This window comes from Mesoplodon bidens, assembly GCF_964165515.1.
Source record: "Mesoplodon bidens genome assembly, chromosome: 19".
Taxonomy (NCBI): Eukaryota; Metazoa; Chordata; class Mammalia; order Artiodactyla; family Ziphiidae; genus Mesoplodon; species Mesoplodon bidens.
Window position 1 is genome coordinate 20,386,151 of NC_138179.1, and position 25,630 is coordinate 20,411,780.

At 41.6% G+C, this 25,630-nt stretch overlaps 2 protein-coding genes across 2 annotated transcripts; one reads left to right on the top strand and one right to left on the bottom strand.

The window, feature by feature from the left end:
• Positions 1 to 3,782: 3,782 nt before the first annotated feature.
• Positions 3,783 to 9,611, bottom strand: MIS12 (MIS12 kinetochore complex component). The gene is made up of 2 exons (XM_081220244.1): positions 9,309 to 9,611; positions 3,783 to 5,611 (listed from the first exon to the last, which is right to left on the bottom strand). The coding sequence occupies exon 2, from the start codon at positions 5,569 to 5,571 to the stop codon at positions 4,951 to 4,953; it is 621 nt and encodes a 206-aa protein (XP_081076370.1). The 5' UTR covers positions 5,572 to 5,611; positions 9,309 to 9,611; the 3' UTR covers positions 3,783 to 4,950.
• A 145-nt stretch (positions 9,612 to 9,756) lies between these two features.
• Positions 9,757 to 23,646, top strand: DERL2 (derlin 2). Its single transcript, XM_081220554.1, has 7 exons — positions 9,757 to 9,896; positions 10,768 to 10,833; positions 12,967 to 13,040; positions 14,155 to 14,248; positions 15,179 to 15,374; positions 15,641 to 15,731; positions 20,379 to 23,646. Exons 1-7 carry the CDS (start codon positions 9,804 to 9,806, stop codon positions 20,482 to 20,484), a joined length of 720 nt encoding a protein of 239 aa, XP_081076680.1. The 5' UTR covers positions 9,757 to 9,803; the 3' UTR covers positions 20,485 to 23,646.
• Positions 23,647 to 25,630: the final 1,984 nt, after the last annotated feature.

Genomic DNA, 25,630 nt, shown 5'->3' on the forward strand with positions numbered 1-25,630 from the left:
CTGGCCAATTTTCCTTTTATATAGTTTAAGTGTCCCAGGATATTTGGTCATATATCCCCTCCACTGCCTCCCTATATAGAGCTCTCAATTGTCTCCCAGTCTCTGGAATTCCAATATATCCAAAATATCCAGCCTCTCCACGCAAGTACTAATGGACAGCCTTTTCAGAGTTTAACAATAAAAACAAAAGGGCACAATTTTTTGGTCTTTGTGCCATGCTGCCCAAGAATCAAATTCTTTTTATTATTTATTTATTTATTTATTTATTTATTTATTTATTTATTTTTGGCTGCGTTTGGTCTTCATTGCTGCGCGCAGGCTTTCTTTAGCGGCGGTGAGCGGGGGCTACTCTTTGTTGTGGTGCGCGGGCTTCTCATTGTGGTGGCTTCTCTTGTTGCAGAGCACAGGCTCTAGGCGCATGGGCTTCAGTAGTTGTGGCTCGCGGGCTCTAGAGCGCAAGCTCAGTAGTTGTGGTGCCCGGGCTTAATTGCTCCACGGCATGTGGGATCTTCCCGGACCAGGGCTCGAACCCGTGCCCCCTACATTGGCAGGTGGATTCTTAACCACTGTGCCACCAGGGAAGCCCCAAGAATCAAATTCTTAAAAAAAAAAAAAAAAAAAAAAAGATCAAATTCTAGAGTCTTATTGACCTAGCTAAGTTCACATGCCCACTTTTGGCCAGAAGGCAAAAGAAACATCTTAATAAGAAGCCCCCATGAAAATAGCACACTATAGGAAAGAGACAGTTTCCCAAAGGAAAACTAAAGTTATCAAGACCATGGATACTGGGCAGGCAAAAATAATAGACATCTAGTAAAGTGACTTTTAGCAGATCACAAATGATAAAGGGAGAAACAATTATTTTGGACATTTGTCCTATTATGTACTGGCTTCCCAAAGTGGCTACACCATTCTACATTCCCACCAGCACTGTATGGTTCCAATTTCTCCACTTCTTTGCCAAAACTTACCTTTAAAAACAAAAGTTATAGTCATCTTAGTGAGTATGAAGTGGTATCTCATGTGCTTTTGATTTGCATTTCCCTGATGGCTAATGATGTTGGATTATCTTTTCATTTGCTTAGCCAAGTGTATATATTCTTTGAAGAAATGTCTATTCAGATCCTTTACCCATTTTTAAATTGGGCTGTTTGTCTTGAATTCTATGGGTTCTTTATATGTTCTAAATATGTCTATTATCAGATATAATTTGCAAAAATTTCCTCATTCTGTGGTTTGTCTTTTCACTTTCATGATGGTATCTTTGAAGTTCAAAAGTTTAATTTTGATGATGTCCATCTTATCTATTTTTTCCTTTGTTCCTTATGTTTTTGGTGTCATCTCTAGGAAACTCTTGCTTAATTCAAGATCACAAAGGTTTAAGCCTATGTTTTCTTCTAAGAGTTTTATAGTTTTAATGCTTATATTTAGCTCTCTGATCCATTTCTGAGTTTCATTTTTATACACGGTTTGAGTTAGAGATCCAATTTCAATCACCAATGGCCAATGATTTATGTAACGAAGCTTGCTTAAAACCCAAAAAGAGAGGGTTTGGAAAGCTTCCAGGTTGGGGAATCAGAACGTTTACATGTGCCACCATGCCAGACCCAAAGTCCACAGGGACAAAAGCTCCTTTGTTCAGGACCTTACCGTATATCTCTTCATCTGGTTCTTGGCTCATATATCCTTTATAATAAAGCAGTAATCCAGTGAGTAAACGGGCTTCCTGAGTTCTGTGAGCTGCTCTAGAAAATTAATTGTACTCTAGGAGGGGGTCTTGGGAACCTCTGATTTATAGCCAGTCAGTCAGAAGCACAGGTAAACTAGGTTTCTGATTGGCATCTGAAGTGGAGGACAGTCTTGTGGCACTGAACCCTTAATCTGTGGAATCTGATGCTGTTTCCAGACAGTGTCAGAACTGAGTTGAATTGTAGGACACTGACCTGGTGATGAAAACTGCTTGGTGGTATGGGGAAACACCGGCCCCTTCCCAACATCAGAACTAAGTGCAGAATGCCTTAAATAGTATTTCCTTATAATTCTTTTTACTTCTGTAAGGGTGGTAGTGTGTCCACTCTTTACTTTCTATTAATACCATCCCAAACCCTGTCACTGCAGCAGCAGGATGAGAAAAGTCTATTTGGGAGTATACAGTGGGGAGCAGGCATGATAATGACGGAGAATAAATAAACACAAGGGAAAGCTTGGGAATTGGCATCTAAGGAGACTATTGTGTTTTTTTTAAAATATTTATTTATTTGGCTGCACCGGGTCTTAGTTGCCACACATGGAATCTTCGTTGTGGCATGTGAACTCTTAGTTGTAGCACGTGGGATCTAGTTCCCTGACCAGCGACTGAACCCAGGCCCCCTGCACTGGGAGCACAGAGTCTTAGCCACTGGCCCACCAGGGAAGTCCCAGGAAATTGAAAGTTTGATATTACAAAATCATAGGATCTAATGTAGAGGGAAGTAGGAAATTGGATAAGACTGATGCTGGATGGGAGATGAGGCAATGAAGCAGAGTGGGTAACCAAGTATTTGTTATCCTGATTTATTTCTGAATTTTTGAGGGAGGAATTTAATTATCAGAGGACAATGGGGCCAAGTATATTAATTTATTCCTGCAGAGACACTACTATGACAAATAGTCACAGTATTAATATCCAACAAGTATTAAGCACTTACTCAACATGTAATGGACTCGAGGTCTAAATACTGTGGATTTCACCCTTCTATCCAAGTCAGGTCCATATTTTAACTGTATCCAAACAAACCATATTATTGCATATATAATGAGGCCAAGCACGTCTCAGCTGTTGTTTCCTTAATAAGCGGCCTAGGGGGCTTCCCTGGTGGCACAGTGGTTAAGAATCCGCCTGCCAATGCAGGGGACACGGGTTCGAGCCCTGCTCCGGGAGGATCCCACATGCCGCGGAGCAACGAAGCCCACGCGCCACAACTACTGAGCCCATGTGCCACAACTACTGAAGCCCACGCGCCTAGAGCCCGTGCTTTGCAACAAGAGAAGCCACCGCAATGAGAATCCCGCGCAGCGCAACAAAGAGTAGCCCCCGCTCACTGCAACTAGAGAAAGCCCACGTGCAGCAACGAAGACCCAACACAGCCAAAAATAAATAAATAAAAATAATAAATTTAAAAAATAAATAAGCAGCCTACATCCTTATGAATATCTTAATTTCTAATTTCACGAGGTATGTTAGTTTCCTGCAGCTACTGTAACAAACTTAGTGACTTAAAACAGCAGCAATGTACTCTCTCACAGTTTTGGAAGCCAGAAATTTAAAAGAAAGGGGTCAGCAGGGCCACACGCCCTCTGGAGGCTCTAGGGAAGAACCTGTTCTTTGCCTCTTCCAGCTTACGGTGGCTCTTGGCATTCCTTGACTTGTGGCTGCATCACTCCAATCTCCCTCTGTGGTCACAAGGCCTCCTCCTTGTCTGTCTCAAATCTCCCTCTATAAAGTCACCTGTCATTGGATTTAGGGCCCAGCCAGATAAATCAGGATGACTTCCTTATCTCCAGATCCTTAACATAATTTTACCTGCGAAACCATTTTTCCAAATAAGGCACAATCACAGATTCCAGGAATCAGGACATGGACATACCTTTGGGGGGATCACCGTTCAACCCACTACACTAGGAGATTTTAAATAAGCTCCAAATGCAAAAATAAAAAATAAAAAGAAATGATCATTTGGGTAAAAAGTCATACTGAAGGACGCATACCATGACATTATATACAGCAGAAAATCACAAATCAATGCTTTAAAAACATATATATTTAATGTACAGGATTGGAAAAAAGGGCTCTTTGATAATAAACATATTCCAGGTAAACACAGGCTTCCTAAACTGATGAATATTTAATTGCAAATATTAATATCCTAAGTTACACTTCTATATAAAGGAGAAACTCCAAATCCTGTTCTTCAGGAAGACATGGAAGGCAAGTAATACTTTAAGAGCAACTATTGCTATTTCTCCCCTTTCCTTGGGTGATCTAACATTTTACATGGATTAGTTACAAAAGGAAATATTAGACTCCATTGAATTTAAGCACAAGACACAGCTAAAATTTATCACTGAGAGTACTAAATATTTGATGCTTATGAGTGTGAATAAATAAGTTAATTAAATATTAGGTACAAGGCAGATTCCAAAACTAACTGAAGCATGAAAAAAAAAGGTATAAATACCTAATAGTCAGTTAATATAAATTTTGCTATTGGATATGTTCCAGGCTTCCTTTTCTATGTCAGTGAAATCTGCTTCCTTTTGTCCAATGTCTTCCATTGCTGGGCTCCAAGACAGTAAACTCTTTAACCTCACCAAGGCCTTGGTCATGGAAAGGATTTATTTTAGAAACAAAATAACTTCTTTCTTCTTTCTAAAGGCCATAGTTGTTTTTTCTGCTACTTGCTTCCTTCAACGAGTTATTAAAGTCCCCATGTAAGAAAAGTTACTGGGCAAGAACAAGCAGTCTATGTTGGCTGTCCCACAGTGCAGTGGCTGGTTAATAAAGGAGATGTCCGGGCTTCCCTGGTGGCGCAGTGGTTGAGAGTCCGCCTGCCGATGCAGGGGACACGGGTTCGTGCCCCGGTCTGGGAAGATCCCACATGCCGCGGAGCGGCTGGGCCCGTGAGCCATGGCTGCTGAGCCTGCATGTCCGGAGCCTGTGCTCCGCAACGGGAGAGGCCACAACAGTGAGAGGCCCGCGTACCGCAAAAAAAAAAAAAAAAAAAAGATTAGTTCAAGGTAGTGCATAGATGCTTCAGGAGAGTGGACCAAAAAAGAGGAGGACGTGGAATACAAGAAAGAGTGAACAAAGAAGACCCCCCCAAAGTACACAGTTCACTAGGATCAGAATGGTCATTGATATAAACCCCTTATCATTCCACCTTCTGACAAACTCCTTTTATTATTTAGACATTAAGATATTTTCAGTCTTTTGCCTTCCATTTCCACATTGTCTCTAATATTCTGTAGTTTTCTGGAGTTCTGGACCAGGAACACCAAGCTCTCCCTAAAATCACTAGTCCCATGGTCTCTGCCGACATTTTCAAGCTCATCAAACAAAGACAATGTCTGTTTGAGTTTGGCCAGAACAATTTTTTGCTCTTCTAATTCTGCAAGAAGGGCCTGCTTAGTGCATAATTCAGTTTTATACTTCTCCTGTAACTGTTCAATTTCTTTTTGGAGAAGCTGGAATTCTTCCTCACTATAAGGATGCGTCTCCTGAGATTTATCTTCCGGAAGCAAGACGTTTGGGGGAATACGCAAGATCAACTGTAAAAACAGCTGCTCCATTTTGCCAAAAAGGTTATCAAAACGTCCTTTCATGAAGCAAAGAAACTTTTCCGTGCACTTACGAATCTGGACTGGGCTAATTGCACAGTCTGGGATGCCATCCAGCTTCTTCAGAATAACCTGTTCAACAGCCTGCATCACTTCAAATAGGTAGTCTTGAAATGCAATGTAGATCCTAAGCATGCAAGTTTGCGGTGTGAAGCCAAAGAACTGGGCCTCATAGGTCATCGGATCAACAGACATCTTGGCTTATTTTGCTTTGTTAATTTTGAATGTGAAAAATCTGCAAATGTAATAAGAAAACATTTCATTTGTGTTCAAAAAAATCATCTGATGAAAGTAACAAATGACATTACAGATAGCAAAGCAAAAAAAAAACAAAACAAGGAAGCAAACAAAAAAATATGAAGTTTATGTTCCTTGATACCTGATGCTACTTCCAGCCTCACTCATCCGCAGCAGGATACAAACCCTGCCTCTCTGAGGCTCTTTCCATCAGCCTGTACCTCCCTCTTCCTCCTCATTGTCCATTTCCCTCACTTCTCAGTTACTGACGCTTCTGGCCTATGCATCAGCCTTCGGAATTCTATCATCCCAGACAACTTTCAAGTTTACATGGATGATCTTACCAATGCCCTGGAGACTCAGTTTCTTGAGTTTCAATGATCTTCATCTCCACTCTTTTGGCCACATGGCAATTGATATTTGTAAGTTCTTTCCCCAGCTGCTCCTACATTTTGACCACAACCTCATATGCTGGTCTTCCAACGCTCATTCGCATATTCATATTATACCTTAATCTTCAAGACTTTCAGCCCTATGATCTTCTTTTTCTAGCTCTCAGTCTCTCCCACCTCACTTCTTCCTCTCTCCATTTTAAGCTCCATGATCCATCACTTCAACGGCTCCCTTGCCAAGGTCCTCAACTCCCCTGTCCTTCCAACCTTGCCATCTGAAAAATATCCCATTAGAAGCTGAGCAAGCCTCATGTTTTCTCAAGGGTCTGGGAGACATTCCTTTCAAATGTAAACATCTAGGAAAATAGCACTCCTATCTCCCTGTCACTGTGGGTGTTTAACCTAGGGACCTTTTTCTGAGCTGTAACCATATACTTGTCATAGAAATAAAAGTATTCCATTATTCCTGCAAAGTAACTAGCTAAAAAAAATGGCTACCTCAATTACCAGGTGAATTTAGGATGAACCTTATGAAATAATTTGAAGCAAGTGGTGCAGTTAAATCTTTTTATGGGACAAGATGCTGTTAATCTTGAGAACTTATGTAATGGCTAAAAATAGAATGGTTGTAATGGTTCAGCTGTATAAAACAGGGTAGAATTTCTTTCTGTCTTTGTCATCTCATTCACAGATTACCTATAATGCATTATAATCCAGATATGCTTATTCAGTAATAAAACTGCTTTCTCTTCTATGTCTTGTGGAGAGGATTCTGTGGATTAACAGGATTTTAATTTCAACACTACCCTATGCCTTCAGGATCAATTTCAAACTCTTTCACACGGCTTGCAAGGACCTTCATCATCTGACCTTTACCAACCACTCTGTCCTCCTTTTTAAGGACCTCACATACGCATAATTGAAGTGATAATACTTCCTATTTCATAGCACTCTATATTTGGTCCATGCTAGGTCCTCTCTTACTTATTTTATTCTTCTTTCATCGCCCATAGGAACCTACTCCAGTGTTTTAATGTATGCCTTTTCAGGTCATCTTTAATTTTAATTCATCTTTAACAGGTTTTAGACATACAGTTGACCTTTGAACAACATGGGTTTGAACTGCCCAGGTCCAGTTATATGTGGATATTTTTCAATAGTAAATACTAAAGTACTACATAACCCACAGTTGCTTGAAACTGTGAATATAGAACTGCATATGTGGAGAGCCAAGTCTAAATTACACAAGGATTTTTGACTGCTGGGTGGATTGGCACCCCTAATCCCCACGCTCTTCAAGGGTCAGCTGTATAGTCTTGAAAAATACAGTTTTCTTTATGTATGGTTTGCTTTACATTATGTTTGCAATCACTTCATGTTATTACACTTCACTGTTATTTTACTTCATTGGTTCTTTTTTTATTTTTATTTTTTTATTTTTGGTTGCACTGGGTCTTCATTGCTGCGTGCGTGGCTTTCTCTAGTTGCAGTGAGCAGGGGCTACTCTTCGTTGACGTGCACAGGTTTCTCACTCAAGTGGCTTCTCTTGTTGTGGAGCTCGGGCTCTAGGCACGTGGGCTTCAGTAGTTGTGGCTCACAGGCTCTAGAGCGCAGGCTCAGTAGTTGTGGTGCACGGGCTTAGCTGCTCTGCGGCATGTGGGATCTTCCAGGAGCAGGGATTGAAGCTGTGTCCCTTGCATTGGCAGGTGGATTCTTAACCACTGTGCCTCCAGGGAAGCCCCACTTCATTGGTTCTAACTGAAGTATTCCATTAATTTTACCATATGTGTATACCGTACTTCATGTGTCCACTGTCCATAGTTGCTGGGCCACAGTTTACTCATACATAATTTCACTAAATACTGCTAAAATGTTCTCCAGAACACTAGGGGTGGGAGTACAGCTAGGCTTGTTTACCCTCCCATTTGCAGTATATGAGAATTTCTTTCTCATGTCTTTGCCTTCACTTGATATTACTCAAAATTCTTATTTTTGCCAATCTTGTAAAATTGTTTTACAGTGTTGCTTTTTGAAAACCAAAACCATCTAACCCCCACACAGGCTGGACACTGAGGACTGCAACTACCGACAGTCTCCTTGCCTCCCCAAACAGCTTACTGTTTACATTAGCATGACTCTCCTATTCTAGGAGACCAGAGTAATATTTTCATTGTCCAAACGGCTTGATGGTTCATTATGAGCCCCCGGAAAGACGGATCAACTCTGAAATGCTAAGCACCAACAATCTGTACAGCAAGATTCTCTGAAACGCTTGCCTCAGCTGTTTCTACCAATGCTGGACTGCTTTTCTTGAGCTCTACCCAATCCTAATCAAGCCTCCAAATTGAAAAATCCACCTTAAACCAAATTTGCAATTCTCAAAAAACTCCAATCTTGCCTGTCATCCCTACAAAACACTGCCAAAGCTCTGTCAAGGTGTTTTGCTTACCAGGGTAAGCAAAACATTCAGCACTGTTTTATCAATAGGCTGTGAGGGTGATGTTTGGGGTGCAGGTAAAAATATTTTAATGTGCGTTTCTCCAACTGCCAGTAAAGTTGAGCATCACTTGAAACGTATTAACTCTTCAGGTTTCTCCTTCTGTAAATAACCCATTCATATCCTTTTTAAAAACCACTCTCTCCAGCCTTTTACTTAATTCCTTCCTTATATACTACCAGATAAGGCCACTCCCTGTTCCAACAACCTTTAGTACTTCCTTATAATCCACCGAATAAAGTATAATATTCTTAACTTTGCCTGCCATGATCTGACTACTCTTTGTTCCAACCAAACCAAGCTATGGCCTTTCCCTGTGATGTCTTTCCCTCAAGAGAAGAAGCCTGGCCAAATATCTTCCAAGGGTCAGTTTAAATACACTTCCCTGGGGACCCACTCCCTCCTCTGAATTCCCATCAGGACCTCTCTTCGGGCACTGGCCAAGTCCTACTTTAGGATATTATTATCACGGGCCTATCTTCTCCGCAAGCCTTAGATTTCCTGAGGAAGGATGAGTACTGTTTCAATAGATATTTATAGGTAAAACGCGGAAGGTGCCCAGGACACCTCAGCGAGTAGAGTAGCTGGAACTCCAGAAACCACGGGGCAGGAACCACTTCCGGCCTGAGGACTGGCTCCCGGCAGGCCCCGCGCCTCCGCTGCATGCCGGAACCTTAAGGGTAGAGGTTCGCGGCCCATCGGAGACGCTGCTCCATCTGGCCGCTCCAGCGCCCGGCGATGAGGCCTCAGCCAGTGCCACCCCTTCTCGCTCCTCTTCAGTGAAAATGCAGCCCCGTGGCACTTACCCAAACGACCATGAGAGTGACGAATTCGACCAAACACCGGCTTCCCGCCACCTCCTTTAAACCACCGCCTGCTGCCAGAGATAGGCGGCGCCGCTGACTCCCCCAAATTCCGACTGCTAGCTGCCTTCGAGCGAGGGCAAGATGCCACCGCGCTCCTGATTGGCTGGCTGTCCGGGGGCAACCTATACTGGTGACGGAAAGGGGACGAGCGGGAAAGCTAGCTGTGGCCTGCGGGGATTGGCAGAAGGAAGCGGTACTCACTCTCTTTCCCGCGACGTAGGTGGGTGGAGAAGCGAGGCTGGGCCGCCGCGGAGACGCAACTCGTAATTGGCGGGTGTGCTTTCATTCGGACTCTAGCGATTGGTGGTTGACCAACTGTGCAGCGCTGATTGGGCAGCAGCGTAAAGGGGGCCCCGCCCTGATCCCGCCCCGCCGCTGGGACAGACTGGCGGAAGGGGAAGTTGGCGGTGGGGGGGGCCGGCGGCGGCGGGGAAGATGGCGTACCAGAGCCTCAGGTTGGAGTACCTGCAGATCCCCCCGGTCAGCCGCGCCTACACCACCGCCTGCGTCCTCACCACCGCCGCTGTGGTGAGCAGCTGCAGCGACAGCTTCTCATTATCCGTGCTGGATATAACCGGGTCCTTGGGAAACTGGGGTTTGGGCCTCCGGGAAGCTCAGAGGGGTTGGTCTCAAGGGTGGCTGGAGGCGTACAGGGTTCACTTTGGGGTTCGGAGTGGCCCCGTTAGTGCTTATCCGGTGACCCTAGAAGGGAGAGCTGCTCCAAGAGGGCTGGGGGATTAGGACTGCGGGTCAGTTTCTGAGAAATAAAGGCAGGATCTGTACCAAGTCAGGGCTGCGGGAGCCGCCCACCCAGGAAACGTGTCTGAGAACTGCGGTGGCCAAATGATAATGTAGTGACTAGTGGAAGGAGGGTCCGCTTACTGGAGAAACGTAGATATTGAGGATAGAAAGCTGGAAGTTGTCGAGCGGGAAAGTCTTGAAATACAGAGAGTCTGTAATAGAGGTTGGCTGGAAGCACCCAGCCCTCACGGTGGCAGGGTATTGAGTCTCGGTTCTTTTGAGTGAATTCTGTTGCTTCACACAGCTGTTTCAGGTGGTGCCCATGTGTTGGACAGATTCGTAGCAGCTGCTCTTACTTGCCCTGTATCTAAGATATCACCACCTGCCTTCCATACCTTCACATTACCCTCAACTACTGAAACATCAAACAGACTTTTACTTTGTGTTAGGTATTGGGGAATACAAAGAATTGTATCAATTCTACACAATTCTTTACCAGCCTTTTCCTCCAGCCTAAGAAGAAAGCCAAGAAAGCCTTAAATGATTGAGCCTAAGTGACTGAGAGTGGGAAATTGCTGGCCCTATTAATCTTTTGTTGTAAATGATGATATTTTGTTTCTTGATTCACTTGCTTGAAGAAATTCTTTTTCTATTTCAGCAGTTGGAATTGATCACACCTTTTCAGTTGTACTTCAATCCCGAATTAATCTTTAAACACTTTCAAGTAAGTGGTCCATCACAACCGCCATTAATGCCTCAGTTTTTAAACTTGTTTTTCTTACATTTTAGTAGCTAATCCTGTCATATACTGTCTCAAAGAATTCAGTGGGAATACTTGATTATAAGGCTTATGGAGGTGGGGGGCGGGTACAAAGCAGTGATTCTTGCAGCCTGGAACTTTTAAGAGATTCTCAAGCTCCTCATCATGTACCAAATCAGAATCACCAAGGGTAGGAATTAAGAATCTGTATTTTATTTTTAAAGTTCCCTTCATGGTTTTGATTTGATGTGTCCAGTTCCTGTATTTAGGAATCACTGGTTCAAAGTTAATGTTATAGATTGAGAGGAGACTGATCAGCTAGCTGTCCAGGGAGAGTCTCACAGGATGCCCTTATTTTGTGCATTCACCACCATGTACCACACCTACCACCTTGGTGTTACTGCTATGGTCCTGTTCAGAAACTCAGTTCAGTTAGTGTTCTGATCCATCTTCCAGGGATCACATCATCCTAACGGAACTCCAGAAGACTGACATCTAAGACAACATGCCAGTGTATTAGATTACAGTGAGAGATGGTCCTTTCCAGTAATTTGAGTGCTAAAAGAGAGATTTGTTTTCCTGTTCTAGAATGATCATATAGGCTATAGTTGGAGTAAGAGAGAGACCCCAAAACCAGTAATTCTGTCTCTACACCTGCTGTTGCCTCTGTCCCAAATGTGTTTCATTCACTGTATACCCACTGAACTCCAGCTTGTCTTTCAAGATGCAGCGTTTGTGTAGCCTTCTCAGATTCATCCTCCCTTGTGTCCTTAGGGTATCTGTAAATACTTTTTTTATATCTCTCATCTCATACTTGCACTTATTTATATGCTTGTCTCCTCACTAGGTTGAGGACTCTAAAATCCTGGATGCAGTTAGTATGTAGTAAACAATCCTGAAGTGTTTCAACTTTAATAGTTACCAATTCTTAAGAATTAAATGATGCATAAAGCAGACCTGTGGACCCTTATCACTGCCTTCTTCCTCCTCCACTCATATGGCTTCGCAGGGAGCTATAGTCCATCCAAACAAACGAGACTTGATTTTGCTTGGGGTTAAACTCTTGTTTTTTTTGTTTTTTGGGGGGGCTTTTTGGCCACCCATGTGGCATGCGGGACCGTAGTTCCCCAACTAGGGAATCAAACCCGCATCCTCTACAGTAGAAGCATGGAGTCTTAACCACTGGACCACCGAGGAAGCCCCTGAGGTTAAACTCTTGACACCAGTATCTGCAGTTGGAATTAGGATTTCTAAGTTTGAGTTCAGTCTCCCTATACACGCTGTCTGTCCTTGGGCAGGCCATTTTAAAATCATCCAGGTCTCTTACTTTCCTCATATGTGAAATGGGGATGGTAGTGCCAACCTGCTCATCTCACAGGATAATTAAGATCGCATGAGAGAACAGAACAGTTTAAAACACTTTAAATGTTAAAGTGTTCTATCATTGTGAGTAGTTGTTTCTATTGCAGGTGTGCGTGGTTTGGGTGGGTAAGAGTATATCAGGGTTTGAAAATGAGTGTCTGTGTATCTACCAATTAGACTCTAATTGTTAAAGTCTTAGGTCTTTACTTATAGGGAGTTGACTCTTTGTTCAGACTAGAACTTGAGCATTTGCTTTAGAGTTACTCTTCACTCTGGATGTTTCTGATGACTAATATAGAAACATTTCTTAGCAATTGATATTAGATCCAGCAATTTTCCTTTCATATCTTGAGACTATTCATTAGATTGTGATACTACATATATGAAAGCACTGTTTCCTATTCTGCAAATTAACCTAGTCTTTCCATCAAACTTGTCCCATAATTTGCCTGACCATATGGTATGGGTTTAAAAAAAAAAAAAAAGACTCACAATTTCAAGTTTTCTGTCCTACTATCCTTAGAAATTTCCTGGGGCAAGTGATATCTTTCACTGAAGCAGCACAAACATTCAGTGTCAGGTTGTGTGCCTCACTTTTGAGTTCAGACATAGTATCACCTATTCATGGCCTTCCAACCCTTGTAGTCATAGGATATCTCCTTCGTCTTAATATAAAAATGTTTCCTGGTATATTTTACTTAATCTATCTTTCTCTTGATTTTTTTCTTTTAACAGATATGGAGGCTAATCACCAATTTCTTATTTTTTGGGCCAGTTGGATTCAATTTTTTATTTAACATGATTTTTCTGTATCCTTTACTAAGTGGGGTTAGCATAAAAACTTCAGGTTTACTTAGGAAATACAATATTAAGTTTGAAACTATTAATCCTGTTACTTTTGTTACCATCTTAGCTGTAACTTCTGGTTACTGGCTCAGTGGTACACAGAATAGTTGGTCAGTTAGTAATGTTTTGAGGGTGTTTATAGGTCACTGTTTATTCAAATGGGAGGTATTTAACCATAAATTGTTTACACTTCTGCCCATAAGCCACTTACAAATCTGATCAAGGGAGAGCAGAAGTGATTTAATTGAGGCGTACTTACAAAATAACACCGGCGGGCCCCAAGTGATAAAACACAACCTGGGGGATGGAGAGCTTGAGATCTCCTTGGATCTTGGTTGCTGGTTCTACTGGTTGGAAAGACAGTGCCGTGTCTCCTGGGCTCGCCGTGTTCCAGTTTGTTGAAAGAGAGGAAGAGTTGTGCTCTGATCAGATGGTAATTGGGGCCATTGAGTAGGGCATTTCTCCTGCACCCCGACCCTCTGGATTAAGAGGGGAGTTACAGCTCAGCTCATCTGCAGTAGACAGAGGGCCTTTTAGGGGTGACAGGATCCCTGCCCTAGGATGGATTCCTGTGTCTTCTGTATGGTGTATCATTCTGGTAAGTTTCTAATAATTAAATTTTTTCATTGTAATGCCTCCTTATTGACTGAGGTATAGCAATGCTTAACTCCCTGGCCTGAAAAAGCAGATTTTTACATGAAGCTTCTTGATGGGGATTTCCTCCAAATTAGGTTGTGAAAAAGCAAGGATGGTGTAGATTATGGTGTGGCTGAACATGGGGAAGACAGTACAAATTTGAAAAGGTGTAGTAGGTGACGGGAAGCATGTTTATGTGGTGTCTGGCTTAGTTCCCCAGTCAGGAACAGTTTTTGTAAAACATGGAGCCGGTCTTCGCTTCACCTTGCCTAAAATGCCTGGTAAAAGAGAAGCAGCCATACTACCACTCATAAATACTCTTATAGAAACAAAGGCTGACTTCTTACACATAAAGTGAAGTCCAAGTGTACTTCAGTGATACATTAAATTTTACTTTCTTCATATTTGTGTGCTTAACGTTTTCTTAACTTGGAACTTAAGATATCGTTACTGTCGAATGCTAGAAGAAGGCTCTTTCCGAGGTCGGACAGCAGACTTTGTATTTATGTTCCTTTTTGGTGGATTCTTAATGACTGTATCCTTCAACAAACAGAACAAATACAGGAAAATACTAAAGAACTCCCTCTCCCTTCCTAAAGCTTTTCATCTGTCTCCCAAAATTCACTAGATACTCGGAATGAACAATAAAAGTAGGCCCCCCAGATATTAGCTTCAGGCTCCTATTTATCTTACAGCATACTTTATGTGACAGCTTTTCTAAGCCTAGAGGTTGGACAGGATGCTTTTCTACCGTTAGCAAGTCAGAGGAACTTTTAACCCAGGTGGGTTACTATTAAGTATCTTAGAAGTATTCTTGTTGTTGGGTGTACTTCACTTTTAAACTAAGTTGGTAAGACGTCTATTTGGTCAACATCAAAACTTTTTAAAAAATTTTTATTGGAGTATAGTTGCTTTACAATGTTGTGTTAGTTTCTGTTGTACAGCAAAGTGAATCAGCTCTATGTATACATATAGCCCCTCTTTTTTGGATTTCCTTCCTGTTTTTTAGGTCACCACAGAGCATTGAGTAGAGTTCCCTGTGCTATACAGTAGTTTCTTATTAGTTAAATAAATTCCTTTTTTGAAAAAAGAATTGTCAACTGAGTACCAGACTTGAATGTAGCCTTGTCTGACAAGATGGTTTTGCTCCAGCTGGCTTGATACACGTTTGTAAAGGTCCTCATGGTAATTACCCAGGAATTAACACATACTCCAAAGAGGCAAGAACTTCATGAAAGCAGAATATGAATTTGAATTAGCAACACTTCAGATGATGTCGCCTAAGCAGGTTTTTGCCTCATGGCTCTGGGTAATTATTTTCAGGCATTTTTTTTTTTTTTTTAAAGATGTAACTACTGCTCGCCTTTCCTAATTCAAATTCGTGTTAGAACACAACCCTTAGTTCTCTGGCCCAGTCTTCCCCATGATACTTAATGTTGCTGTTTTCCTTAATGCGAACTGCTAGCTTTTTGGTTTGTTTGTGAACTTAGTTTTCTTGGGCCAGGCCTTTACAATAATGCTTGTCTACGTGTGGAGCCGAAGGAACCCGTATGTCCGCATGAACTTCTTCGGCCTTCTCAATTTCCAGGCCCCCTTTCTACCCTGGGTGCTCATGGGCTTTTCCTTGTTGTTGGGGAACTCAATCATAGTGGACCTCTTGGGTAAGATTCTTAGCACTACTTTTTCTATTATTTTACTTGCAAACTTATTTTGTCACTATTTTTCATGTTAATTCTGCCTGGCCTTTGTATACAGCTATTATAGGATTATCTGATAGTTGTAAGCTCAAAGACTACGATATTCGTTTTCAAGATGTTAATACGTATATTGACATTTCTTCCTAAAGAGAAGAAATGTTTGTTGGTAGAGCCTCCTGCAATCAAATTTCTAATCCTCTCCCTCATCCTTTATTTCTGGTTGACTCTAGGTATTGCAGTTGGACACATATATTTTTTCTTGGAAGATGTATTTCCCAATCAACCTGGTGGAATAAGAATTTTGAAAACACCATCTATTCTGTGAGTATTTAACACCAGGTTACATGTTCCTTGCAGATAAACCGGGGCTCCTAGCACACATCGTTCAGGCCAGTAAATATTTGGAGATTGAGCAAGCTGGCTGCCGTTGAGGAGCAATTGGATTGGGTAGGAGCAGACCATGCCAGAGTTGTGGCAGGAGGCTCAAGGTGTCCTGAGGCTGATGTGGTCATTGCTGTCCCAGCTGACCACCAGCACCTCCTGTCCCAGGGAGGAGCCTACTGGTTTCATGAAGGATGCTGTCTGAGTTTAGAGAGGTGAAGTAACGAAATGGGCAAAACTGACTAGAGGGAGGTTTCTAAAGGTGGAATGTCTGGTCTTCCAAGCAGGTGATAGAGATAAGCAGTGAAGTCGAGTGGAAATAGCTCTGGGCTGGAAACCAGGTATACCTGTTCTGCCAACCAGCCATGTGATTTTAAGCAAGTCCCTTCTGCTTTTTCACATCTCAGTTTCCTGAGGGTAGAGCATTGATTTATAGGACCTCCTTCTATGCCAGAATTTTGTGTCCTTGGGATGTACTGCATTAAAAAGGGTTCACTTGAGGAATAAAGTGTGAGTTTTTATTATTAAATGTTGATTGTAGAATAAGCAAAAGCAAGAAAGTAAAATCCTCCATAATCCCACCATTTAGATATTACAGTGGCTACCACTGTTAACTTTTTGATACGTATTCATGAGCCTTTTACTATCTGTGTACTCTTTAAAAAATGCTATTTCATAAGCTTCCTTCTAATGTAATATATCATAAGCATTTTTCCATCATAAATGTCCGACAGAATTGTAACAGCTGCATGATACCCCCGATATGAATGGAGCTCGATTTACGAATCTCTTATCGATGGACACTGATGTCCTTCTTGCTCTTCCTTCCATGACTGGAGTGGTGAACATTCCTGTAGCTACACATCCATGTAGCATGTGTAGCAGCACACCCTTTGCACACATCCATGATTATTTTCAAAGGATAAATTCCTACAAGTGGAATAGCTGTTCAGTTTATTGCCGAACCGCCATGCAGAATGGATATTCAGGTTTACATTTCCACCAGCAACGTATAAGTGTCCATTTCCCCACATCTTCATCAAATGTGGGAGAGCCCCATGACCCCCTTTAATGTGCGCTTTCTGTAAACAAGCACAGTCTTTTACATAGTCAAAATCTGGAAATAAACATTAATTCTCAGACCCAATTCCACTGTTGGCAGTTGTCCTCAAAATATTCTTTATAGCAGAAGAATGCAGTTCAGATTCAGGTGTTTCGCTTTGTTACCATTGTCTCTATAGTCTCCTTCAGTGTGGAGCAGCTCCTCAGCTTTACCTTGTCTTTCGTGACATTGATGTTTTTGAAGATTATAACCCCATTTGGTAGAATGTCTCTCAATTTGGGTTTGTCTGATGTTCCTTCACATTTAGGTTCAGGTTTTGCATCTGTGGCAGGAATATCAGATAAGTGATACTGCGTTCTTCTGATTGCAGCCTATTGGCACAGGACTTCAACTGGTTAAATTTGCCAAAGTGGTGGTAATCACTTTGATTACTTGATTAAGGTATCTGCAGGGCTTCTCCACTGCAAAGTTACTTTTCTTCCCCTTTGTAATTAAGTGTTTTGTGGGGAGGTACTTTGAGACTACGTAAACATCCTTTTTCTTATCAAATTTCAATTCATTTATATCTGCAAGAATCCATGGTTTCATGTTTTATTCATGGATTATAATCCCTTATTATTGTTGTTTATTTTGATACTTATATTGTCCCAGATTTGGCCTAGGGGAACCTCCTTAAACTGGCTTTGAAGTACTTTTCAGCATGCTCCCATCTTTTTGTTTTGTTTTGTTTTAAACCAATTTGTTACTTTCTGGCCTAGCAAGATATCCCAGGCTCATCTTGTGCTCTTCTTGACCGAGTTGTAGAATCAACTATTTCTTCAAGGAGCCCTAGTTCCTTTTTAGTAGAGAATGGTATTTAGAAGCCAAGGTCTGGGCGACAGATGTGCTTATTGCTTTTGGAGTATTACTACTCCCGAGTCCTCTCAGTGAACAGAGCAAGGGAATTATATACATATGCATATGAGTGTATATACACGTATGTTTTCAGATCTATGTATTTTTAAAACATGGGTATATGCGGATACTCGCAGTTCTGGTACAACTCCACGTGATTCATTCAATTTTTTTTCCTTTCTATATTTTTCCTCCAATATTTTATTATGAAAATTTCCAAACTTACAGAAAAGTGGAAAAAATTATACAGTCACATTTACCTAGCACATAGATTCTACAATTAACAGTTTACTATTCTTGCTTTTGTACATCTATCTATCCCTCCATCCATCTTTCCATTCCAGTATACTTAATTCTCTAAATATTTTAGAATGTATATCACTAACTAGAGTTCTTTTTAAAAATTTATTTATTTATTTATTTATTTATTTGGTTGCACCAGGTCTTAGTTGCAGCAGGCGGGCTCCTCAGTTGTGGCATGCGAACTCTTAGTTGCAGCATGCATGTGGGATCTAGTTCCCTGACCAAGGATCAAACCCGAGCTGCTTGCATTGGGAGTGCGGAGTCTTAACCACTGTGCCACCAGGGAAGTCCCTAACTAGAGTTCTTTGTTTATATACAACAAAATACACAAATCGCAAGGGTTTCAACTAACGGGTTTTCATAAACGCACATACCTATGTAACCCAAACTCCTCCTATCAAGATAAAATTACCATTACCCAGAAAGTTCTCTCAAGCCCGTTTCTTGTCAACCCTGCCCCCTCCCCCCAAGAAACAATCGCTCTGCTGATTTTGTCCCTCCACAGATTAGTGTTGCATGTTCTGCAGCTTCATGAGTGGAATCGTATAGTATGTATATACTCCTTTGTATAAGGGCTCTTTCATTCAACATAATGTTTTTGAAACTCACATTGTTTTTCTTGTAACAGTAATTTGTTCCCTTTTTTGCTGAGCAGTATTCTATTTTATGACAATCCACCCCTTTCCATATTTCCCCATCCTCACTGACAGTGAGAAACCCGATTCCTGTTATCATTAATGTTTTTACTTATTTAATTAATGCCCCCATATGTAGCCAGTCTCTCATCACTGTGTCCCCTGTTCCATATGGATGCCTTGCTCACCCTGCTCTGCCTCAGACTCCCTGTGTCGGGCTGCCCTCTTAATGGGGGTGCCCTCCTTACCCATCTCAGGCTCTCGACACCCTGCAGCAGGCCAGCTCCATGTGTGCATGCCCCAGTTGGGCTCTTGACTCCCTATGCAAGGCTGCTCCCCTAACCCCCATCCTGCTCTGGGCCACCATGGCTCCACCCCTCCCCACCCCCGTCCCCCCGCATGGACACCTGCTTTGTTCTGCCTGACCTAATGTTTGGGAAGTAGATGGGGGGGCGGGTCTCAGTTTTTAACATGTTCTCCTTTAATGCTTGTGAGAGCAAACATTTTCATGTTTTTTAACCATTTGGATTTCCTTTTTGAATTGCTTGTTCAGCTCTTTATTTTTCTTTTAGTGCCTGTTTATTGTTAATTTGTAAGAATTAAAGGAGCTCATATTGAAATATAGACGCTTTTTCTGACCCCAGTATAAAACAGGAGTTTTCAGATAATCTAATTTCATCCGCTGTGGGCAAGTACAATTAAAAACGTGAATGCAAATAGAGGATATGCTTCTTTAATGGTTACTTCTTTAAGGGAATTTTGAATGACCATATAGTAGTATTTTAAAAGTCTTTTGGACATTTGCTATCCCTTCTTATGCTCCATGTGACTTTTCTTGGAATAACTTGTTAGTTTTTTTTAAAGTTTAATTACAATAAAGTATACATAAAATTTGTCATCTTACACATTTTGAGTGTACTGTTCAGTGGCATTAAGTACATTCACATTGTGCTTCTATCACCACCTTCCATCCATAGAACTCTTCATATTACAAAAGTGAAACTCTGTATCCATTAAACATGAACTCCCCATTCCTTCTTTCCCTGGAGTCCTTGACAGCCACCATTCTACTTTCTATCTCCATGAACTTGACAACTCTAGGTAGCTCATATAATTGGAAACGTACAGTACTTGTCCTTTTCTGACTGGCTGATTTCACTTAGCACATGTCTTCAAGGTTCATCCATGTTGTAGCATGTGTCAGAATTTCCTCTCTTTTAAGACTGAATAATATTCCATTGTATGTATATACCATTTTGTTTGTCTATTCATCTGTCAGTGGATGTTGGGTGATACCTTGGTTGTGGGGAGACATTCATGATAGATTCAGGGAAAGGTTACAAAACAGAAATAGTGTCTAACTTTTGTAAAATTACATATATAAAAGTTCTGGAGGAATATTAAAAGCGTCAGTACCTCTGGGGATTTAGGATGTTTTGCTCATATATATTTCCTGTTTTCTCTACAATTACATGTATTGCTTTTGTAGTAAAAATTAGTAAAGGAGGTAAAAGTTAATGTAAATGTGAAATAATTATGAACCCCTTCAAAATATGGTAACTGTTTCACTGGCAGGCAGATGTAGTGCTTGTCCATTGGTGGAAACCCCTTGGGATCTTTTTTGATCTTGGAGTAGTATTTAGGACCTAAGATGACTCTGGGACTAAATTATATCTGTTGGCTGTCTTTTAGGAAGGCTATTTTTGATACACCAGATGAAGATCCAAATTACAATCCACTACCTGAAGAGCGGCCAGGAGGCTTTGCCTGGGGTGAGGGCCAGCGCCTCGGTGGCTAAAGTGGCAGTGCCAATAACGAGACCCAGCTGGGAAGGACTCAGTGACATACCCATTGGGATTCTTTTATCCTTTATGTTGCAGAAGTATGGACACTTTTGACAGCTTGACAAGATTTTGACTCCAGAAGCACTTTATGAAATGACACACTGGTTAATCCAGAAGACATTCCCAGCCGTTTGCCAGTGGTTCCTCACTACACTGGTTCTGAAAGTGTAAAATCTCTTGGAGCCAAAAACACTGGAGAAGCAAATACCCTGCTGCCTCTAAGGAACAAGTACCCGAGTACTTGAGTTCTGTGGTGACGGGCAGAGTTTTTCCTCTTCCTCCTCCTCTTTGATAGACGAGGCCGTGGTGTAAATGGAAGTTTCAGAGAGGACAAAATAAAACTGAATTCCATCTCTCTCTCGCTGAATTAAAGCTTTTGTGTGTGATCTTTTACGTTATCACCATGTCTTCTAGCTCTCCTGCATAGGTCTGCACTCAGAGCAGTTTACGTGCCCGCTCTTCCTATGTCTTCACGGCTTTCGACTGGATTTCATTTCAAGATTGGAAATACGTGGCTGAGACACTATGGCTGTGTACACAACTTACTAACCCAGAATGCCAGCTCCAGTGGGAAGATTTGTTTCTGTTGTCCAGATAGTTTGTTCTCCGTTTGGGTTTTACAAAACTTCAAGTTGTCAGACAGCGTGGTGGAGAAAAAGGGTAGGGTGGATCTAGTAGGGGAGGAATTCTGTTGTAGGAGAGTCAAGTAGGCGTGAAGCTAATGTACCATGTCATTTATTTACTCTGCATTTCTCTGCTCGGAAATATCCAGGGAAAGGCAGGTCATGGCCACCGTTTTAGAAAACAACAGAAAGATCTTCTTTACAACTGGGAGACAGGTTAGAATGTTGACTCTTAACTTGAGATGACCAGGTACCAGTCAGGCAGGGATACATTTCTCCTGGGTCTTTGGCTGGTGAACATGTATCATTTGCTTCATGAAAAGCCAAGAAGCTTTCAGAGACAAGTACCTGGTTTATGAATACCCCCAGGAAAGAGATTAATTCAAATCATTCTAATAAGTGACATGTAGGCCCGGGAACATTTCCCAAATAGTTCCAGCTTGGCTAAGTGGTTGCTTTCTAGAGTGTGAGATTTCCCTCAGAAGGATGAACATGAAGTTTAGATTAAACATAATAAACATCTTAAATGGGAATTTTCAGATCATTTGCGAAGTGAAAAGTATTTTAATATCTTTAAATGGAATATACATAAGTAATGGAATTTAATATAAGTACATGCTGCTAGTAACTTTGAATATGATTGTTGCAATTTTATGGAACGTGGGTTAATGGGACTGCTTTTTTTCCTAAGTGGCTTTAAAAAAAATCTTTAAATGCCAATCTTAGAATGTATAGTCCTTATGGGATTCTTAAATTTTGTCTTACCTTTGTTCAAGAAAGCTTTTAATTAGAAGGTTGGTTTTGTTTTGTTTTTCTTTGTTTGGGGGCTAGAAATAGGTTTCTCTAGTTAAATTTGTTCTCCCTTAGTTAACTTTGAGTTATCCAATTCATGGAATATCTGGTGAAATTTTAATCTTAAAATCTGTTCACTGAGTGTTCATTTAAGTAGGGAATGTCTAAACATACTGATGACTGGGTAAAACAGGAAACATTTTGAGTTTATGGCCTAAACGCAGTCAGTTATGGGATTTTGGTCTCTCCGATTTTATGGGATGAGGATTCCTAGTGGCAGGATGCCATGCTGTGCTACTACACTGTGTCCTATGCAGTTGGCATTCCAAGCATTGACCTTTTAATTTGAGTGGCCAGTCCCACTACCACCATCCCTGGCCCAGTGTTGCGCATCCGGATACTTTGGCTCACCTGGACGTAAGGAAAAGTCCTCAATTCTTCCCCAGCTTACCTCTCAATCTTGATTCTTCCAGAACACACTTCTTTTTCTTTCTTTTTTTTTTTTTTTTTTTTTTTGCGGTATGCGGGCCTCTCACTGTTGTGGCCTCTCCCGTTGCGGAGCACAGGCTCCGGACGCGCAGGCCCAGCGGCCACGGCTCACGGGCCCAGCCGCTCCGCGGCATGCGGGATCCTCCCAGACCGGGGCACGAACCCGCGTCCCCGGCATCGGCAGGCGGACTCTCAACCACTGCGCCACCAGGGAAGCCCCACTTCTTTTTCTTAATGCAAGTCAACTGAAAAGCGAGATTTGATACATGGAATCTTGTGACCAATTTACCTGACATACATAGAATTTAAAAGATTCCTGAATTCCACCAGTAATACTGAAAAGCACACCTAAGGCATACCTTTTTTGTTGTAGAAATACAGTATATGTTCATTAAAAAAAAATGGACGTGCAAATTGCATCTCCATAGGAGATACACTTCATACATTTTGCTGTTTTTTTCACTGTGGATTTCTCTTTGTTTCTCTCTTCCACTTGTTCTTTCTCTGTGTCACTGTTGTACATCCTAGTATCTTTCATACCTCTTGTGTAGTCTCTAAGCAGAGAGCACCCAAGTCCTGGATTCTTGGTAATGAAACCCTCACTCTGTCTGTGGGGCCTATGAAATTAGGAGATATTGGCGCTATTGGCTTGTTGGGTAAAGGGCTTCCTAGAATTGTCATCTGTCCTTCATAACCTGCATTTTATGTTGTGGCTGTGTTTTCCTTTGACAGGTAGGTGCCATCTGTGTTGCCAGTCATGATACTGCCGTTGTTTTCAGTGTTCTGTAGGCTGTCCCCTAAGCTCCTTACATATTTTACAAGTTTGCATTAAGTTTGTTGAACTTTGTATAATCAAGTCACTCCTCTGCTCAGAAATGCACAGTAACTTCTTAGTAAGCCCCCATATCAAATGCATACTTTCTGTCTTCCTCTGAACGTTACTCCCACTTCTACCTAACAGGGACCTCAACTTAATTTTCTTCAGTTCTTCAAGGCCTTGCCCCATTCCTGGCTCCTCAAGATACCTTGACTCTAGGGCCTATTTCATTGCCTATGTTCTTTGAATCCCTATGACACTTTGAGTCTGTACAACATACTCTTACACCAAATTCTATATTGTATTGTTCTTAGCTGGTACATGTACATTAGTCTTGTCTCCTTCATGAGAATGTAAGCTCCTTAAGAGCAGGAACCATGTCTTAAATTTTTGTATCCACCACAGTGCCTAGCATAGTGCTTGGCACATGGGTGCTGAATAAATACTTTGTTTATTGATCAGCAAACTATTATCCGGTATTTTTAATTATAGAGGGATTCATGTATGTGCATGCAAGCTTGTACCTAGTTGCAGAGGCTTATGACTGTCTCAAAGTGGGATGGAGCAAAACAACATAACCAACGGCAGGGGTTTGGTGGTCCGACCAGCCAGCCAACAACAATGACCACCAGCTGGTATGGTCATGGTAAGAACAGATAGTTAAATCCATGGACCATTGCAGAGCAGTTAAGAATGAGATGTGTCTGACAATTCACCTTTTAGAAGAAGAGCCCAGATATTCCTTGAATAGCTATTAGCTTATGACCATCTGCATATGAAAGCCACTTAACCACAAGAGACTTCTTTTGGAGGGACAGCAGATTTCAGACTACTAATATGAGGGGTTGGGGGAGGGGGCAATGTGTGTAACACTGCTTAATGCCAATACAGGATTTTATTTTTCAACTCTGTTCCACTTAGCTTTGAAGCTGCAGAATAGCTGGGTCATTAGCCCAGAGATTATGAATGAATTACCTATGCATGTGGTTATTTTTGCCTGCACCATGGTTTTTGTGGAGTTTTTTGTTTTTTGAGCCAGTGTTTTAAATTGACAGATTTCACATGAGAATCTTCATTTGGGGCTCTTCTTGAAAAAACAAAAAACTGGAAGATCTGGCAATACCAGGCCTGCATGGCACCTGCTGCCGAGAGATAACTAGTGGCTGTTTCTAGAGAACAGGGCACTTGCTCTATCAAGAGATTATTTCACTCATTTATATTACCTACCTTGTACTCCTGTAATCATTTGGAGCACATGTCCCCTCCAATAGGTTACTCCGGAAAGCACACTGGGAAGAAGGACTGAGGTCTGTCTTTTACATACTCAGAATCCGTAATTTGAGAGCTAACAGCTATTGCTATGGTCTGAATGTCTGTGTCCCCCCAAAATTCATGCTGAAATCCCAGTGCCTGATGTGATGGTATTTAGGAAGTGACGCCTTTGGGAGGTGCTTAAGTCATGAAGTGGAAGCCTCATGAATGGGATTAATGCCTTATAAAATAGCTCCAGAGAGATTCCTAGCCCCTTGCATCACGTGAGGACGCAGCAAGAAGGCAGCAGCTATGAACCAGGAAGAGGGCCCTCGCCAGAAAGTAACCATGCTGGCACCTCCAGAACTGTAAGCAATAACTTTCTGTTGTTTATAAGCCACTCAGTCTGTGGTATCATACCAGCCTGAAAAGACTAAGGCAGTTGTTTCCAGTTAATTTTGGGTTGACTTTCTAAATTAATACTTAGAAGGAAGTAAAATTTTGTCAGTTATTCTTAAATACATATCTGCTATTAGTTCAACATGCACATTTTCAGTAAACCCTGGTCTCTATACTACCAGCAACTGGAGAAAAATTACCTCTGACCTGGAGGAAAGGGGAAGGAGGATTTCTAATAGGTTCATAAATAGGGCAAGTCTCATGGAAATGAACTTCAGAAGATGCCTGATGTCCTTCACATGGGTTGAAGCTGATGATGAATTCTCTGGAAATCACTTTTCCTGTATGCAGAGCAAACAGCTGCTTGCTGGTCTTTCTGTGGCGAATTAGCAAATTCTCTAAGAGCTTTGAATTTAGGAGGGGAAGAAGGAACTAATCATATCCTACTTTCCTGCTGGAGTTCTGAATCTTTTCATTGATTGGCATGTGTATGATGGGGCTGGGGGCCCCGTAAAGAACTTGAGAGTCTGGCACGAATATTTTGGGAAAGGAAGGATAAAAGACAATTTTAGTTCCATCAGACTCCCTCTTTCCCTGCTTGTATTATAGGAGCAGACCATGTCCTTTGGGATAGCAACTTTCTGAGGAGAATGTATGATTGTCATAGAATATATGATATATCTTTATTTTTCTGTGACACAAGATGATCACCAGTATCCTCAACATTCA

Bases quoted from the DNA above. Each gene is read 5' to 3' on its own strand.
- MIS12 (XM_081220244.1), bottom strand. From the start codon at position 5,571: ATGTCTGTTGATCCGATGACCTATGAGGCCCAGTTCTTTGGCTTCACA.
- DERL2 (XM_081220554.1), top strand. From the start codon at position 9,804: ATGGCGTACCAGAGCCTCAGGTTGGAGTACCTGCAGATCCCCCCGGTC. The intron at 13,041-14,154 runs GTATCCTTTACT...TTGGAACTTAAG, and splicing joins TTATTTAACATGATTTTTCT to ATATCGTTACTGTCGAATGC. The intron at 14,249-15,178 runs GTATCCTTCAAC...GCGAACTGCTAG, and splicing joins TTGGTGGATTCTTAATGACT to CTTTTTGGTTTGTTTGTGAA.